The sequence below is a fragment of the Eucyclogobius newberryi genome, unplaced genomic scaffold, assembly GCF_026437365.1.
Source record: "Eucyclogobius newberryi isolate DKJ021-1_F unplaced genomic scaffold, fEucNew1.0.hap1 SCAF_22, whole genome shotgun sequence".
NCBI classification, from domain to species: domain Eukaryota; kingdom Metazoa; phylum Chordata; class Actinopteri; order Gobiiformes; family Gobiidae; genus Eucyclogobius; species Eucyclogobius newberryi.
Genome location: NW_027315857.1, coordinates 20,560,858 through 20,577,427, shown reverse-complemented (window position 1 = coordinate 20,577,427; position 16,570 = coordinate 20,560,858). Strand labels below are relative to the sequence as shown.

General features: G+C 44.1%; 1 protein-coding gene across 1 annotated transcript; it reads right to left on the bottom strand.

Moving 5' to 3' along the window:
• Positions 1 to 247: 247 nt before the first annotated feature.
• On the bottom strand, positions 248 to 15,844 carry LOC140371524 (uncharacterized). The gene is made up of 13 exons (XM_072458694.1): positions 15,805 to 15,844; positions 15,075 to 15,293; positions 13,832 to 13,926; positions 13,595 to 13,642; positions 13,225 to 13,446; positions 12,611 to 12,782; positions 11,266 to 11,439; positions 5,078 to 5,296; positions 4,340 to 4,507; positions 3,320 to 3,420; positions 2,294 to 2,341; positions 1,313 to 1,534; positions 248 to 460 (listed from the first exon to the last, which is right to left on the bottom strand). Exons 1-13 carry the CDS (start codon positions 15,842 to 15,844, stop codon positions 248 to 250), a joined length of 1,941 nt encoding a protein of 646 aa, XP_072314795.1.
• Positions 15,845 to 16,570: the final 726 nt, after the last annotated feature.

Here is a 16,570-nt window from a genome sequence, read left to right as displayed (position 1 = left end):
TGACTAATTGTCAGATTTGATTGTCTGCAGTAGTTGTAGCAATAGTAGTGACAATAGTATTGGTGTGGCTAATTTTAGAAGTGACAACATATAAGTAGGTAGGGCCTCTACTACTGCTGCTAGTACATGTTAAAGGAGCACTATGTAACTTTTCTAGAGGTAATATTCAGCTGAGATACCACCTTTTACTGATATTCATGGTAGACAAGGGCTGCAACTACCACTAATACTACTACTACTACTACTTCTACTTCATACAGAAACTACTACATTGGTTGGAGATATTACCGGTCTGGAAGGGTTGGCGTTGGATGAGTTGTCCACATCCAAAGTCGATGATCCGGATCCTGGGACCGGACTCTGTGATCTGGACCAGGAGGTTGTCTCTGCTGATGTCCTTGTGGAAAACCCCTTTAGAGTGAAGGTCGACCAGAGCATCCACAACCTGCTTTATCATCACCTACAGGATAAGACGGAACACATGTATTAGAGAAAGAACAACAACACTACAGCAGGACTTGAGTTCCTTTTTCCTCCTTTGGGTTAAAGGAGGGCGGGCCCCTGGTGAGGGTTTAAGGCCTCGTCTCTCCTCTGAACCCTGCTGTGTCTGTGTCCTGTGGCTGCAGACGACTCTCGACTCTAGTGCAAGCACCTCCTGATGGTGTTTCCTCAACTGGTTCATCCGTACTCAGTCTCATGTATAGAGTGTGGGTGAGATTTTTGGTTTTGATGGGTTGATCCGAAGCAAATCATTTGGATTTTAAAATAATCTACCTAAGATGTATGTTAAGTAAACATACAATAATAATAAAAAAAGAAAAAATACTGAAGTGGTCCACAATTTGGTATTAAACTAAGCAACCACCACATTTAGGGCCTTGTTTTGTGTGTACCGGGCTTTATAACTGAGGGCCCTGACCTGTAACAGCTTTTAAATTTCCACGCAAACACGGTGTGTGTGTGTGTGTGTCTGTGTGCGTGTGTGTGTGTGTGTGTGAGTGTGTGTGTGAGTGTGTGTGAGTGTGTGTGTGAGTGTGTGTGAGTGTGTGTGTGCGTGCGTGCGCGTGTGTGTGCGTGTGTGTGTGTCTGTGTGCGTGTGTGTGTGTGTGTGAGTGTGTGTGTGTGTGTGAGTGTGTGTGTGAGTGTGTGTGAGTGTGTGTGTGAGTGTGTGTGAGTGTGTGTGTGTGAGTGTGTGTGAGTGTGTGTGTGCGTGCGTGCGCGTGTGTGTGCGTGTGTGTGTGCGTGCGTGCGCGTGTGCGTGCGTGTGTGTGTGCGTGTGCGCGCGTGTGTATGTGTGTATGTGTGTGTGTACCTTTGCATGTTCTTCAGACAACGGTACATTTTCCAAATTGTAGTCTAATAGATCTAGTGAGGGAGTTGGTCGTTCCATCACCAGAACAATCATGTTCAGGTCCAGGATGAACCATTCCAGGAAAGACACTGTGGGGTACAGTCCGATCGAGCCCTGGTCTGGGGCAGCTTTGCTCATCAGGAACGCCTCAAGAGGGACATCGTACACCTCATCTTCAAAGTGCTAAAAGGTAAGGAAAGGACATTATTACACAATCAGGTAAATAGTTTAAAGTTGAGCAGCAAGAATAAAAACACACAATTAAGAGTGTTATAATTGTCTCTGAAAGCACCAAAATGTCCCTGTGTTTCACTGGGTCTTGTTCTGTATAAAACCCTGCTAACTCTGTACTTTTGATCGCCACAAACTTGTTCTGAAATCTGCACGTGGTTCTTGTTTTAACAGTTCATCTCTCAGGCATTGCTCCTGGATGTGTTTAAAATATGTAAATGAAGCTTTTAGGATTTAAAAAAATATGTTTAGCAAATCATGGGTGCACGGTGGCAAAGACGGTTAGCGCTCTTGCCTCCCAAGAAGGAGATCATGGGTTCGATTCCCGGACCAGACCAACATCACATGATCTCTCTGGGTGGAGTTTGCATGTTCTCCCCGTGTTACCGTGGGTTCTCTCCGGGTTCTCCGGCTTCCTCCCACCGTCCAAAGACATGCATGTGTTAGGTAAGATTGGTGACTCTAAATTGGCCCTAGTGAATGAATGTGAGCGTGAACTGTCTGTAATGTCTATGTCTCTGTGTTGGCCCTGCGACAAGTTGGCCACTGTCCAGGATGTACCCCGCCTAAGGCCCGAAGTCACTGGGATAGGCTCCAGTCACCCGCGACCCCGAAAGGGAACAAGCGGTAGAAAATGGATGGATGTTTAGCAAATCAAAAATCACAATTAAATACTGAAAAATACCAAAAAATCCAAATAAATGTACGTACCACTGGAAGAAAACTGATGCTCCTTCTCTCGATGTACTTAAGGGCCACCTGGAAATAAGCACATACTTTAATGATGTCAAGGAAAGAAAGACAATTGCAAAACCATCTTGTTTTGAGTCGTTAAGTCATTTGACATTTTTTTGTTTTTTTCAGTCCGACTGCTTTTTAAAGAAGCAGGGAGAAAAGATGGTTTGAAAGAGGAGTCAAGGAAGCTATTTTTGTTAAAAAGAAAGACCTTCTTTAAACAGAAATGGAGGGCTAAGGTTTAATCTTCCTGTTATTTATAATGGTATACTGAACCCCTGGAAAGGTAGAGGACCAGGACCAGGACATTTAGATGCTAATCAGGTACTCAGGGTGGTTGAGCCAGGGTCTCACAAAGACAAAGAGGATTCTAATAGCCCATTAAGATTCTGAATAGGCTAGCTCGGTAGATACAAGGGGGGAGTTTCTGTTGAAACAAACAACTCTTTCTACTTCAGGAAGGCTCCTCCCAATGGGCGGGTCTTACCACAGAACAGTAATAATATCGGAGTTCTCGACCTAAATTCTGTTATTGACAATGACTCTTGGATGAGAGTCGAAACGTCTATTTTTTCAAACTGAGTCCAGATGACTACAACTGAAGCTTTTTCTACTATGCTTTTTAAAGAGTTATTTGGTTGTCATGGAGATGTCATTCATTCAGGTTTCATCTTCCTGTTCTATTTTGAGGATGTTTTTCCCATTCAAAAGACATACTATTTAGTTTTTAAAGTTAATAGTTAATCGCTGTGTCATTCTGATTCCTCACTCTAAATGTTTTACAGTGTGGCATTAACTTTCCCCAAGCTAGACAAAGCAAGGACAGTTTATTTGTAGAGCACAATTCATACAATTCAAACAGGAAAAAATGCATTAAATCACAGAAACATGACAGAAACCTACAGAGCCCCCCAGGGGACATTAGCAAAATATAATATTTTTCACAAAACGTATAGAAAAAGTACATGATGCAGCTTCATGTCGTGTTTGTTTGTTACTCACTGGTTGTTGGTCTGAGATCCGGACTCCGGCAAACACAGTCCCAAAATAACCTTCTCCGAGCTCCATTAATTGCTTGTACTTCTCCTCAAAGTCCTTCGTATCTGAGGGATTTTCAAAAATGTTTAGTCCTGGTTCAGTCCTGCTTCAGTCCTGCTTCAGTCCTGGTTCAGTCCTGCTTTAGTCCTGGTTCAGTCCTGGTTCAGTGTCCTGGTTCAGTCCTGGTTCAGTCCTGGTTCAGTCCTGGTCCTGGTTCAGTGTCCTGGTTCAGTGTCCTGGTTCAGTCCTGGTTCAGTCCTGGTCCTGGTTCAGTGTCCTGGTTCAGTCCTGGTTCAGTCCTGGTCCTGGTTCAGTGTCCTGGTTCAGTGTCCTGGTTCAGTCCTGGTTCAGTCCTGGTCCTGGTTCAGTGTCCTGGTTCAGTCCTGGTTCAGTCCTGGTTCAGTCCTGGTTCTGGTTCAGTCCTGGTTCTGGTTCAGTCCTGGTTCAGTCCTGGTTCAGTCCTGGTTCTGGTTCAGTCCTGGTTCTGGTTCAGTCCTGGTTCAGTGTCCTGGTTCAGTCCTGGTCCTGGTTCAGTGTCCTGGTTCAGTCCTGGTCCTGGTTCAGTGTCCTGGTTCAGTCCTGGTTCAGTCTTAGTTTAATGCTTACTTCCTGCTATAGCCACGCCCCTCAGCTCAGTCCTCAGAGGCTCCTCCTCTTCCTTCCACTTCTCGGGTCCTGATGAAATCCCCTTTTCAGAGTGAGATGTTTTGGGTTCGTTGGCGACACATAATCTTGCGTCGCTGGTTTTCCTTTTGGAATCGATTGGTTCGACGTTGAAGCCGTTAGAAACTGTTGGACGTAAAAACAAATGGATTTCTACATAAGTGAAGTTTCACACAAGGTTTTGTTCTAGTTTAGTCTCGGTTCAGTTGAGCTTATACGCATGTGTTCTAGTTGAGTCCCTTTTATTTTAGCTCTGGTTTAGCCCAATATAAAGTCCATATTCAAACAGATAAACACACTTTGATCTCATTTTGCCTTTACCTCCTGCTCCAGACTCGGGGCCCAGCTCGCTCCGCTCCTCGTCTTTCTTTCCTGATGAAGACGACTTTTCAAAATAAGACTTTTTAGCCTCATTTTCGAACTCTGCGTCGCTTTCTTTCTTTTTGCTCGGTTCATTCTCAGAGACGTCCGACACCGACTGGCTGGACCCTGAAAACACATGATCATTTTTACAAGATTACATTTTTTCAATCATTAGATCATCGTATGTACTCTACTACTTCCTGATACTTGAATAACGTTTTATTATTTGTGATGTATATAATTTGTAAATGCCAAGTTACTCAGTTTGGTCTGTTTAGCGCAAAAACCTCCCGTGAATAAGAAATTACATCTAGGGTGTTACTCAGGACTTCACAAAATATATATAAATACTTGTGGTAAAGTATTTGAGCCTGATCGGGTTGTGGCAGTGCTTATTGTGCAAAACACCATCTTTATGTAAAATACAAAAAATAACAATTTGTTTTTCAACAACTTATGGCAGTATTAGTCCTGGTTTAGTCCTGGTTTAGTCCTGGTTTAGTCCTGGTTTAGCCCTGGTTTAGTCCTGGTTTAGTCCTGGTTTAGCCCTGGTTTAGTCCTGGTTTAGCCCTGGTTTAGTCCTGGTTTAGTCCTGGTTTAGCCCTGGTTTAGTCCTGGTTTAGTCCAGGTTTAGTCCTGGTTTAGCCCTGGTTTAGTCCTGGTTTAGTCCTGGTTTAACGCTTATATTGATCTTACTTCCTGCTTTAGCCACGCCCCTCAGCTCAGTCCTCAGAGGCTCCTCCTTTTTCTTCCTCTTTTGGACTTTCCTCTCGGGTCCTGATGAAATCGCCTTTTCAGAGCGATGTTTTGTGGGTTTGTTGTCGACACATGATCCTGAGTCCCTGGACTTCCTTTTAAGACTTTTGCGATTGTTTGGTTTAATCTCAGAGATTCTAGAGACCAACTGTCTGGACCCTGTGAACACATGATGTCATTACAAAAATACACATTATAATAGTTTTCAATCATAACCTCGTCATACACAACAAAATGATCCGTAATTTATGCAAAATGATATTGATGTAAAAACCAAACTAAACAGATACGTTTACTAGTTAGATACATAGATACTTATGAACAAATTGTACTTCTTGGAGCCGTGTTATCTCGCTGTACTTTTTCTTAAACTTGAATAACATTATTATTTGTGACGTATAAACCCAAAATGGAGGTTTAAGGTTCAAACTTACGGTCGTATATAATAGTATTTTGAAGCCATGGGGCAGGAGAGGCCCGGGGAATTTTGATGCTACCCAGGTCCTCAGTGAGGAGGGAGCGACAGTCAGTTTATAGTAGGATTAAGAGAGCCCATTACAGGCTGTTAGGACACTAAGAAGAGCAGTCTCAAGTGAAGCTGTAAACAACTATCATCAGGAGGTCCCGCCCTGTGGGCAGGGCCTACTTCCCAGACTCGACCCGCACATTGAGACTCTTACATGAGTCAAGACGTCTGGGAACTAAAAACAGTGTCCAGATGACTACAACTTTGGCTCCTCAAATCATTACTGCAAATTGGTGAAAATCCTTAAAAAATCTCATACATTTTCCTTTACAAACCTTTGATCGCTCGTAGATTGTATGAAGCGTACTTTGTCTGCGCTGCCATTGCTTCATAATCACAAGAGCGCTAAATTTGACAAACTTGACAAACTTGTCTAAAACTCAGTAAAACGTGCTCCACTGCCTGCTGTTGATAAGATGTGAGAGGGAATGAATGCATCACTAAATGTTGTGGTTTTAAAGCCTCAGAAATGTGTCACTTGTGGCAGAATGTTGGTGCTTTGTGACAATCATCATGACCACTGTACAGAACATGACATGCACGGCTTTTGTTGATCTAATTTGATGATCTAATCAACTGAGAGAGGCGTCTGTCATTGGCCGTGATGTAACACTTGGATACCAACCACCATAAAACACCAAAGAAGAAGAAGAAACCGCTCCCATTTGGACCATTCTGAATTAAACGTGATTAAAACATGTTTATGATGTGTTTAGTGGCCTCAGGAATAACTTTGCCAACGAGATGAATTCTCATGATTTTTGTGAGTTCACAACCTGAAATTGAGAGTCCATATAATTGTTGATCTGTTTGTGGTCCACACCAGTGATACAACGAGCCAATCACATGGCGCTTAGGGCCCTCAGGCAGGGCCGCAACCAATCACAGAGCAGCACTGTGGTTGGGCAGAAGTCAAAACAACTCATAACAACTAACCCTAACACAAAACCAACATGGCGGCCGTACTTCAGCCTATTAGAGGAGAGATATGGACTATTTTGGTTTAAAAAAGAAAAGTCAAATAGGAACAAAATAAGACATCAGAAAAGTCCTGATACAGAAGAGTCGTCAGACCCCAACACACATAAAGGACACGACTGTCAATGTCTAAACATGTGCAAGTCCCTTTGCAAACCCTTTAGCTTGTCTCTGCCAGTTCAGACACTGACTCACTGTATATATATAAGATAAGATAAGATAAGATATTCCTTTATTGTCCCACATGGGGAAATTTCATTGGTGCAACGCAGGAAGATACAGAGGTAGATCCAGAAGAACAGATCACTTATAGGAAGTCTGAAAAACACTTTCAGTAGAAGATCTCCTATAAATAAATAAAAACTCCCATAGACAAATAAATAAATAAATACCATTGCATGTGATCACGACAGTAATCGCACATAAATTGCACATGAATTCCAACAGCAATTGCACATATGACAGAATTGCACATCAGTATTAGGTTAGGTCAGTATTGCGAGTGTTCAGTACTAACAGTTTTTGTTATAAAGTCTGACAGCAGCAGGAAGGAAAGACCTACGGAACCTTTCCTTCACTCATCGAGGGTGGATCAGTTTCTCACTGAAGCTGCTCTCCAGAGCGGAGGGAGTGTCCTGCAGGGGGTGACACTCATGGTCCAGCATAGATGTGAATCTAGCCAGGACCCTCCTGTCCCCCACCTCCTGCACCGAGTCCAGAGCACAGCCCAGGACGGAGCTGGACTTCTTGATGACTCTGTCCAGCCTCTTCCTCTCCCTCTCTGTGATGCTGCTGCTCCAGCAGGCCACACCGTACAGGAGGGCTGATGCCACCACAGAGTCGTAGAAGGTCTTCAGGAGTGGCCCTGTCACTCCTGAAGACCTGAGTCTCCTCAGGAGGTAGAGCCGACTCTGGCTCTTCCTGTACAGTGCGTCTGTGTTATGAGTCCAGTCCAGTTTGTGGTTCAGATGAACACCCAGGTACTTGTATGAGTCCACTCTCTCAATGTCCCGTCCCTGGATGTTCACTGGTGAGGGGGCAGTGGGGTGGCGTCTGCGGAAATCCACCACCATCTCCTTGGTCTTCCCCGCGTTGATGAGGAGGTGGTTCCGCTGACACCAGTCCACAAAGTCCTGCTCCAGTCCTCTGTACTCCTCGTCATCGTCGTCCGTGATGAGTCCGATGATGGCAGAGTCGTCAGAGAACTTCTGCAGGACACAGCTGTCCGTGTCGTGTCTGAAGTCTGCAGTGTAAAGGGTGAAGAGAAAGGGCGCGAGGACAGTGCCCTGGGGCGCCCCCACACTGCAGGTCCGAGTGTCAGACACACAGTTCCGGGCTCTCACAAACTGGGGTCGGTCTGTGAGGTGGTCCAGGATCCACTCTGCCAGGTCATACTCCACACCAGCCGTCTCCAGCTTGTCCCTCAGGAGCAGCGGCTGGATGGTGTTGAAGGCGCTGGAAAGATCGAAGAACAGGATCCTCACAGAGCTGCCAGGCTTTTCCAGGTGAGAGAGAGAGCGGTGCAGCAGGGAGATGACGGCGTCTTCCACTCCGATGCCAGGCCGATATGCAAACTGCAGCGGGTCCATGGCTGAGCTCACGGTGGAGCGGAGGTGGTCCAGGACTAGCCGCTCCAGTGTCTTCATCAGGTGGGACGTGAGAGCCACTGGCCTGAAGCTGTTGAGGTCTTTGGGGCGCGGTGTCTTAGGCACAGGTACCAGACAGGAGGTCTTCCAGACCTGTGGTACCACCCTCAGCTTCAGGCTCATGTTGAAGACATGCTCCATAACTCCACACAGTTCATCTGAGCAGGACTTAAGGAGCCTGGGGCTGATGCCATCAGGTCCTGCTGCCTTCCTCACTTTAATCCTCTTCAGCTCACTCCTCACCTGTGCTGCTGTGACAGTCAGTGGTTGGCAGGGGGACCGTGTGCTGGGGGGATGGGTGAGTCCAGGCGAAGTGGGGAGCTGATGGTCCGGGGCAGATAAGCGAAGAGGAACAGATGCAGGGCATTGTCCAGCTGTGGAAGAGGGAGCATGCAGCTGTGCAGGGGGAGGGGCGGGTGACCGATCAAACCTCAAGAAGTGAGCATTTAAATCATTCACCCACTGTAGATCCCCCTCTGTCTGGGCGGGGGGGATTTTGAAGCCCGATATGGTTTTCAGGCTCCTCCACACTCCCTGAATGTTCTTTTGCTGCAGCTGCTCCTCCATCCTCCTCTTGTAGCCGGCCTCAGCCTGCCTGATCTTCCTCCTCAGCTCCTTCTGCACAGTCCTCAGCTCCTCCTTGTTCCCTGACCTGAAGGCTCTCTTCTTCTCCTTCAGCAGAGCCTTCAGTTCACGGTTAATCCATGGCTTGTTGTTTGGAAAACACCGCACCGTCCGGGAGGGAACAATGTTCTCAAAACAGAAGTTGATGTAGTCCGTGATGCACTCTGTGATGGTGTTGATGTCCTCCCCATGTGGGTCATAAAGCTCAGTCCAGACAGTGGTGCTGAAGCAGTCCCTCAGAGCCTCCTCGCTCTCAGCAGACCACATCCTCACCTCACGGGACACCACAGGCTGCCTGCGCACGATGGGTTCATACACAGGCCTCAGATGTACAAGGTTGTGGTCCGAGCTGCCCAGGGGAGGGAGGGGGGAAGAAGAATAAGCCTCCTTGGTGTTGGCAAAAAACAAGTCCAATGTTCTATTCTCTCTGGTGGGGCAGGTAACATACTGGGTGTATGTTGGTAGAACAGAAGAGGGAGAAGCGTGGTTAAAGTCACCAGAGATGAGGAAGAGAGCCTGTGGATGCTGTGTTTGCAGCCTACAAGTGCAGGAGAGCAGTGCTTCACAAGCATTTTCAGCATTGGCAGACGGGGCCACATAGACTGCGATCAAAATCACATGTGAGAACTCCCGGGGCAGATAATATGGCCTCATGCCAATAGCCAATAGTTCAATATCCTTGTTACATAGCTGCTCCTTCACTGTGCAGTGTTCGGGTTTGGACCAGCTCGTGTTCACATACACCGCCAGACCTCCACCTCTTTTCTTCCCGGATTCTCTCGTTCTGTCCGCCCGCAGCAGATGAAAATTGTCCAAACCTACAATAGAGTCTGGCATTTCTGCTGTTAACCAGGTCTCTGTGAAAATCAAGACGCTGCTGTCCCTATAAATCCTCTGGGACCGCATGAGGCTCGCTATTTCCGTCATTTTATTTTGAAGGGACCTCACGTTACCCATGACTACGGCGGGAACCGACTTCCTGTTTGTCCCTCTCTTCTCTCGGAGTTTACGTCCAGCCCGTCTGCCTCGTTGCATTTTCCTTAGGATGTCCGCCGGGATAACGTGACGATCTCCGGGTAAGACCACTGTTCTCCGCAGTTTCATGAGTTCCTCCTTTGTGTAAACGCGGTACGGCGCCGGCCGGGGGGCGGGGCCGGAGCCGGGGGGCGGGGCCGGAGCCGGGGGGCGGGGCCGGAGCCGGGGGACTCAGAGCCAAGACACATCGCAACGACACGACGAAAACACTCAATCCAGCCGAATAAAGTCAAAACAAGTTAATTTAAAGCGATTCCAGTGCGTGTCCCGATCGTTCGTGAAGTTCCTCTTTCATATAAACGTGTACAGACGACACGCCATACTTTATATATATATATATATATATATATATATATATATATATATATATATATATATATATATATATATATACTGTGCAATGCAGGGCTTTTCTTGCTCGCTGTATGAAGCAAATGAGTTATGAACATGTGACCAAATCTGATTGGATACTGTACTTTATGCACTAGATATTATATCATATTATGATATTATAATATTTAGTCCTGAAGAACATTTTCTGGTGTATCTTGATCATATTATACAGAGTTACATGGGTCCTGAAGTTATTGTTGTGTGAGTGCTTTGATGGGCCCTATATAAACACATGCAACTGCATCACAATAAAACAAACAAAAAACACATTTCTTCCACTCTCACATTCCTTTGGCTTTTATTTACACCTGACATCACAGTGATGTACATGTCCTGATAAAACAATCTGCAGTAATTTACAATAGATTTTAATTAAGTGATGTCTTTCTCCGGTGGTCCTCGGAGCTCCCGCCGCGGGGTCCTCGGAGCTCCCGCCGCGGGGTCCTCGGAGCTCCCGCCGCGGGGTCCTTGTCATACATTGAACCAGGGATGATGTCTCAGCTGGTCCAAACGTATTCTCTTCTCCGGGTTCCATCTCTGACAGGAACTGTGGAAGTCTGAGCACTCTGCAAAAAATAAATATTTAAAAATATATAAACCAGACACATTTTAGAGCGTTTGATTCATATAACGGCGACACTTCATCATAAGTATCACAAGTGTCAGAAACGTTATCAGATTAATATTTGTGTGATTGATTTTTGTTCCTTTAAAATGTGAATTTCACGATGTTTATGGTCTATTCCTTAGAAATATTAGACATTGTGCATTCTTTAAAGGGGCCGATCTGCCACCTGTTTCCGTGGAGATTAATTCACATTTTACACACCCTTTTATTTCAATGTTTTGTGAATTGTGTTCCTTTTGTGTTTTGTCTTATTGTATGAACGCTAAATCAGATGGAGCTGTTATGTATTTGCTCGTACCTCTCGATGTGGCGCTCCGGGCTGAGATCTTTCCCTTCATGAAGTCAACGGTGGTGAACTCACTGTCGTTGGAGAACAGTAATTCATAAAGTACGCTCCCGATCTGCAACACGGTGAGCGCAGCAGCGAAGGAACTTCTGGTCGTGTACTTGCAGGGCACACAGCCTCGGGGCCCTGAAATCAAAAGGAGAAACACATAGAAATAAGTAGTTCAAGCATAATATGTCAGCTGAAGTATTGATTAGTGGAGCATGTGAGCGTTGAAGGAATAAAAATGTATTAGACTAATGCTAAAGTATTTCAACACAAACACAACACACGGCTAGCTCGGTGTTAGCATCACTACTTCCTGTCCTTCTATCTTTATGGGGTTTGTGAAAAATTGCTCTAAAATCTACAAAAATCTACACTTCTCTGTTGGTTAATGTCAGGTTTGGCCATTTGAGGTGAGGAAAAGGGTTATAAATTAGGTCAGGAAATGGCTTTATGTTAGGGTTGGCTAGAAACAAGATTGTGATTAAATTGAGGAAAACGGGTTGGTTTAAGTAATGTATGGACAGCATTCACTTATAAAACAAAATTATGACGTATTTTAGGTTAAGTTAGCCTCATCTCATCTTACACCAACAAATAAAACATAAAATAATAGAATATATTACAGTTTAGGCCTGTTATTAGCAGCAGAAGTTGTGGGAACTGGCGCTATGTAATGTATCAAGCGCTAATGCTGCGTTCCAGTCGTCCTCGGAGATCGGAAGTTTGACCTCGGAGGGACAGAACAGAGCAAATAAAAGAAAAACAACACAAGCACCATCTCTAATGAAGCTGCCAGGGGTCTGTTGTTAAGGGATGTGTTTGTGTGTCAACCCTAATGCTAATGCTAACGCTAAATTACACATTCTGAGGCATTATAAATACTGAAGTAAGGCCAAACTAATCTTCCTTAATCACACACCAAAACGATTGGGCGTGTTTTCTACTGTAATAGTTTGTTGATTCTATATTTTGCATTTTAATTAAAGTTAGCATTAGTTTTGAGACACAGTGAGCTAGCTGCTACTGTTCACTGACCCGATTAACCGCCAGATTTGATTGTCTGCCGTAGTTGTAGTAACAATAGTAGTAGTGTTTTTAGAAGTATTTAGAACATATAAGTAGGTAGGGCCTCTACTACTGCTGCTAGTACATGTTAAAGGAGCACTATGTAACTTTTCTGGTGGTAATATTCAGCTGAGGTACCACCTTTTACTGATATTCATAGTAGAGAAGGGCTGCAACCACCACTAATACTACTACTACTACTTCTACTTCATACAGAAACTACTACATTGGTTGGAGATATTACCGGTCTGGAAGGGTTGGCGTTGGATGAGTTGTCCACATCCAAAGTCGATGATCCGGATCCTGGGACCGGACTCTGTGATCTGGACCAGGAGGTTGTCTCTGCTGATGTCCTTGTGGAAAACCCCTTTAGAGTGAAGGTCGACCAGAGCATCCACAACCTGCTTTATCATCACCTACAGGATAAGACGGAACACATGTATTAGAGAGGCAACCCTGATCACGGTAAAAAATTATAATTTCACAGTGTTTTGGAGCATTAAAACACTTACTTTAGTATAAGGTAGTTTAAAGGGTCCATATCATGCAAAATCGACTTTTACAGAGCGTTTAACCTTCTTACAGTGCTATTGGTACCTTGTGTATGTGTTTTTTTGATTGATTCCTGCACGAGGATGAGTCAGCCTGGTGCTCGAGAGGAACCCCGGCTATTTAGGCTCAGTTAGCTTCAAATGCTACTACGTGTGTGTGTGTGTGTGTGTGTGTGTGTGTGTGTGTGTGTGCGTGCGTGCGTGTGTGCGTGTGTGTGTGTGTGCGTGTGTGTGTATATGTGTGTGTGTGTATGTGTGTGTGTGTGTGTGTGTGTATATGTGTGTGTGTGTGTGTGTATGTGTGTACCTTTACTTGTTCTTCAGACAGCGGTGCATTGACCATACTGTATTCTAACATATCTAGTGAGGGAGTTGGTCGTTCCATCACCAGAACAATCATGTTCAGGTCCAGGATGAACCATTCCAGGAAAGACACTGTGGGGTACAGTCCGATCGAGCCCTGGTCTGGGGCAGCTATGCTCATCAGGAACGCCTCAAGAGGGACATCGTACACCTGATCTTCAAAGTGCTAAAATGTAAGGAAAGGACATTATTACACAATCAGGTAAATACAGTTTAAAGTAGAAAAGCAAGAATAAAAACACACAATTAAACAAATATGTCTAGCAAATGTAATCACAACTGAATAATAATAATATCAAAAAAATATCACGTACCACAGGAACAAACGTGACGGTCTTACTCTTGGTGTACTTAATGGCCACCTGAAAATCAGAAAGTACATTGGATTAGTGTTTGACACTTTGGGTTAGTGAACTCAATATCAGACACTTGTGCCAATTGTTTTGCCAATTAAAGGAAAAACTACTGAAGAAGGACGTTCCACATTATTACGCAGACCACCATTTTCGAGCAATAAGGGAAAGAAAAAGGATTTGTAGTTTGTTACTCACAGGTTGTCGGTCTGAGACTCGGACTCCGGCGAACACCTCTTTGCCTCTTTTGAGCTCCATGTCTTGCTCGTACTTCTGCTCAAAGTCCTTCCAATCTGAGTGATTTAAACAAAAACATTATTATGATAATCCTTCAATGAAAACACTCATAACAATCACACACAGACGAGGTGGTGAAGTGTCTTGCCCAAGAGCAAAACAACAGTATTTGTTTTAGCGCTAATTTAGGCTAATTTATGGTTTCAGTCCTGATTTAGTCCTAGTTTAGTCCTGGTTTAGTCTTATTTTGTACACATTCTGGTCCGGTTATAGCCCTAGTTTAGTCCTAGTTTAGTCCTGATATAGTCCTGATTTAGTCCTGGTTTAATCCTGATTTAGTCCTAGTTTAGTCCTGGTTTAGTCCTGGTTTAATCCTGGTTTAGTCCTGATTTAGTCCTGATTTAGTCCTAGTTTAATCCTGGTTTAGTCCTGGTTTAATCCTGACTTAATCCTGGTTTAGTCATGGTTTAGTCCTGGTTTAGTCCTGGTTTAGTCCTGGTTTAGCCCTGGTTTAGCCCTGGTTTAGTCCTGGTTTAGTCCTGGTTTAGTCCTGGTTTAGTCCTGGTTTAATCCTGGTTTAATCCTGGTTTAGTCCTGGTTTAGTCCTGGTTTAGTCCTGGTTTAGCCCTGGTATAGTCCTGGTTTAGCCCTGGTTTAGTCCTGGTTTAATTCTGGTTTAATCCTGGTTTAGTCCTAGTTTAGTCCTGGTTTAGCCCTGGTTTAGTCCTGGTTTAGTCCTGGTTTAGCCCTGGTTTAGCCCTGGTTTAGTCCTGGTTTAGCCCTGGTTTAGTCCTGGTTTAATCCTGGTTTAATCCTGGTTTAGTCCTGGTTTAGCCCTGGTTTAGTCCTGGTTTAATCCTGGTTTAGTCCTGGTTTAGTCCTGGTTTAGTCCTGGTTTAGTCCTGGTTTAATTCTGGTTTAATCCTGGTTTAGTCCTAGTTTAGTCCTGGTTTAGCCCTGGTTTAGTCCTGGTTTAATCCTGGTTTAATCCTGGTTTAGTCCTGGTTTAGCCCTGGTTTAGTCCTGGTTTAGCCCTGGTTTAGTCCTGGTTTAATCCTGGTTTAGTCCTGGTTTAGTCCTGGTTTAGTCCTGGTTTAGTCCTGGTTTAATTCTGGTTTAATCCTGGTTTAGTCCTAGTTTAGTCCTGGTTTAGCCCTGGTTTAGTCCTGGTTTAGTCCTGGTTTAACGCTTATATTGATCTTACTTCCTGCTTTAGCCACGCCCCTCAGCTCAGTCCTCAGAGGCTCCTCCTTTTTCTTCCTCTTTTGGACTTTCCTCTCGGGTCCTGATGAAATCGCCTTTTCAGAGCGATGTTTTGTGGGTTTGTTGTCGACACATGATCCTGAGTCCCTGGACTTCCTTTTATGACTTTTGCGATTGTTTGGTTTAATCTCAGAGATTCTAGAGACCGACTGTCTGGACCCTGTGAACACATGATGTCATTACAAAAATACACATTATAATAGTTTTCAATCATAACATCGTCATACACAACAAAATGATCCGTAATTTATGCAAAATGATATTGATGTATAAACCCAACTAAACAGATACGTTTACTAGGAAAATGTACTTAAGAACATATTGTACTTCTTGGAGCCGTGTTATCTTGCTGTACTTTTTCCTGATACTTGAATAACATTATTATTTGATGTATATAATAAATGCCATGAATGATATATTTCTCAGTTTGGTCTGTTTAGCGCATGACAAAAACCTCCCGTGAATCAGAAAGTACATCAAAAGTGTTACTCAGGACTTTTGTTTTGTCACCAAATACATTTTACTCTTACTTATGTCATTTTGGTATTTGTACTTTTACTCACTACAAGTTGAGCGACATCATTTTAAAGTAACAATTGAATAAACTACAACTTTGGCTCCTCAAAGCGTTGAAAATCCTTCACAATTCTCTCGTCGTTTCCTTCACAAACCTTGGATCGCTGGCAGATCGTATGAAGCGTGCTCTGCCATCACTTTTACAATTAATAAACGTAATAAACTTTGTCTAAATGTGTCTAAAACTCTATAAAACGTGCTCGCTCTGTCTGCTGTTCACGTTGTTGTTGTTGTTGTTGTTTTATGGCGGTTGGCATCCAATTGTTGCATTACCGCCAGACTTTATTCCTCAGACTTTGTCGTAGTCCTCAGACTCTGTCGTAGTCCGTAAAAGAACTCCTTCCATTGCTTTGGTGTTACAAAGCCCATGAGGTCATGATATGTCTTTGTGACTAGAATAGTTGTTGTTGTTGTTTCAGAGACCAACCACAAAGTCTAAGGAATAAAGTCTGGCGGTAATGCAACACTCGGATGTCAACCGCCATAAAACAACAACAACAACAACAACAACAACAACAACAACAACAACAACAACAACAACAACAACAACCGGCTTTATTCCAGGGAGACTCTTCTTCATCTTCCTCTCCTTCTTTGACGTTCCAGATAAAGGAGAGCAAATGTCACAGAATGATGTCACAGAATGATGTCACAAAGGGCAGAAGGTTGGCGCTGGTGCTTTGTGACATCATCGCCATGGCGACTGTACGGAATATGACTTTTTTAAAAATTTCTTTTACGTCTTAAGCCTTTACTCAGATCTCTTTTGTTTTGTTTTCATCAACAGCTCAAATGTACAAGTATTTATCAGGAAAACATGTACATTTGATTCAGCAAATCTCAAAAATTATGTTTGTCTCA

Bases quoted from the DNA above. Each gene is read 5' to 3' on its own strand.
- LOC140371524 (XM_072458694.1), bottom strand. From the start codon at position 15,844: ATGGCAGAGCACGCTTCATACGATCTGCCAGCGATCCAAG. The intron at 2,342-3,319 runs GTGAGTAACAAA...GCTTATTTCCAG, and splicing joins GGATCTCAGACCAACAACCA to GTGGCCCTTAAGTACATCGA. The intron at 461-1,312 runs GTACACACACAC...CTTATCCTGTAG, and splicing joins TGTCTGAAGAACATGCAAAG to GTGATGATAAAGCAGGTTGT.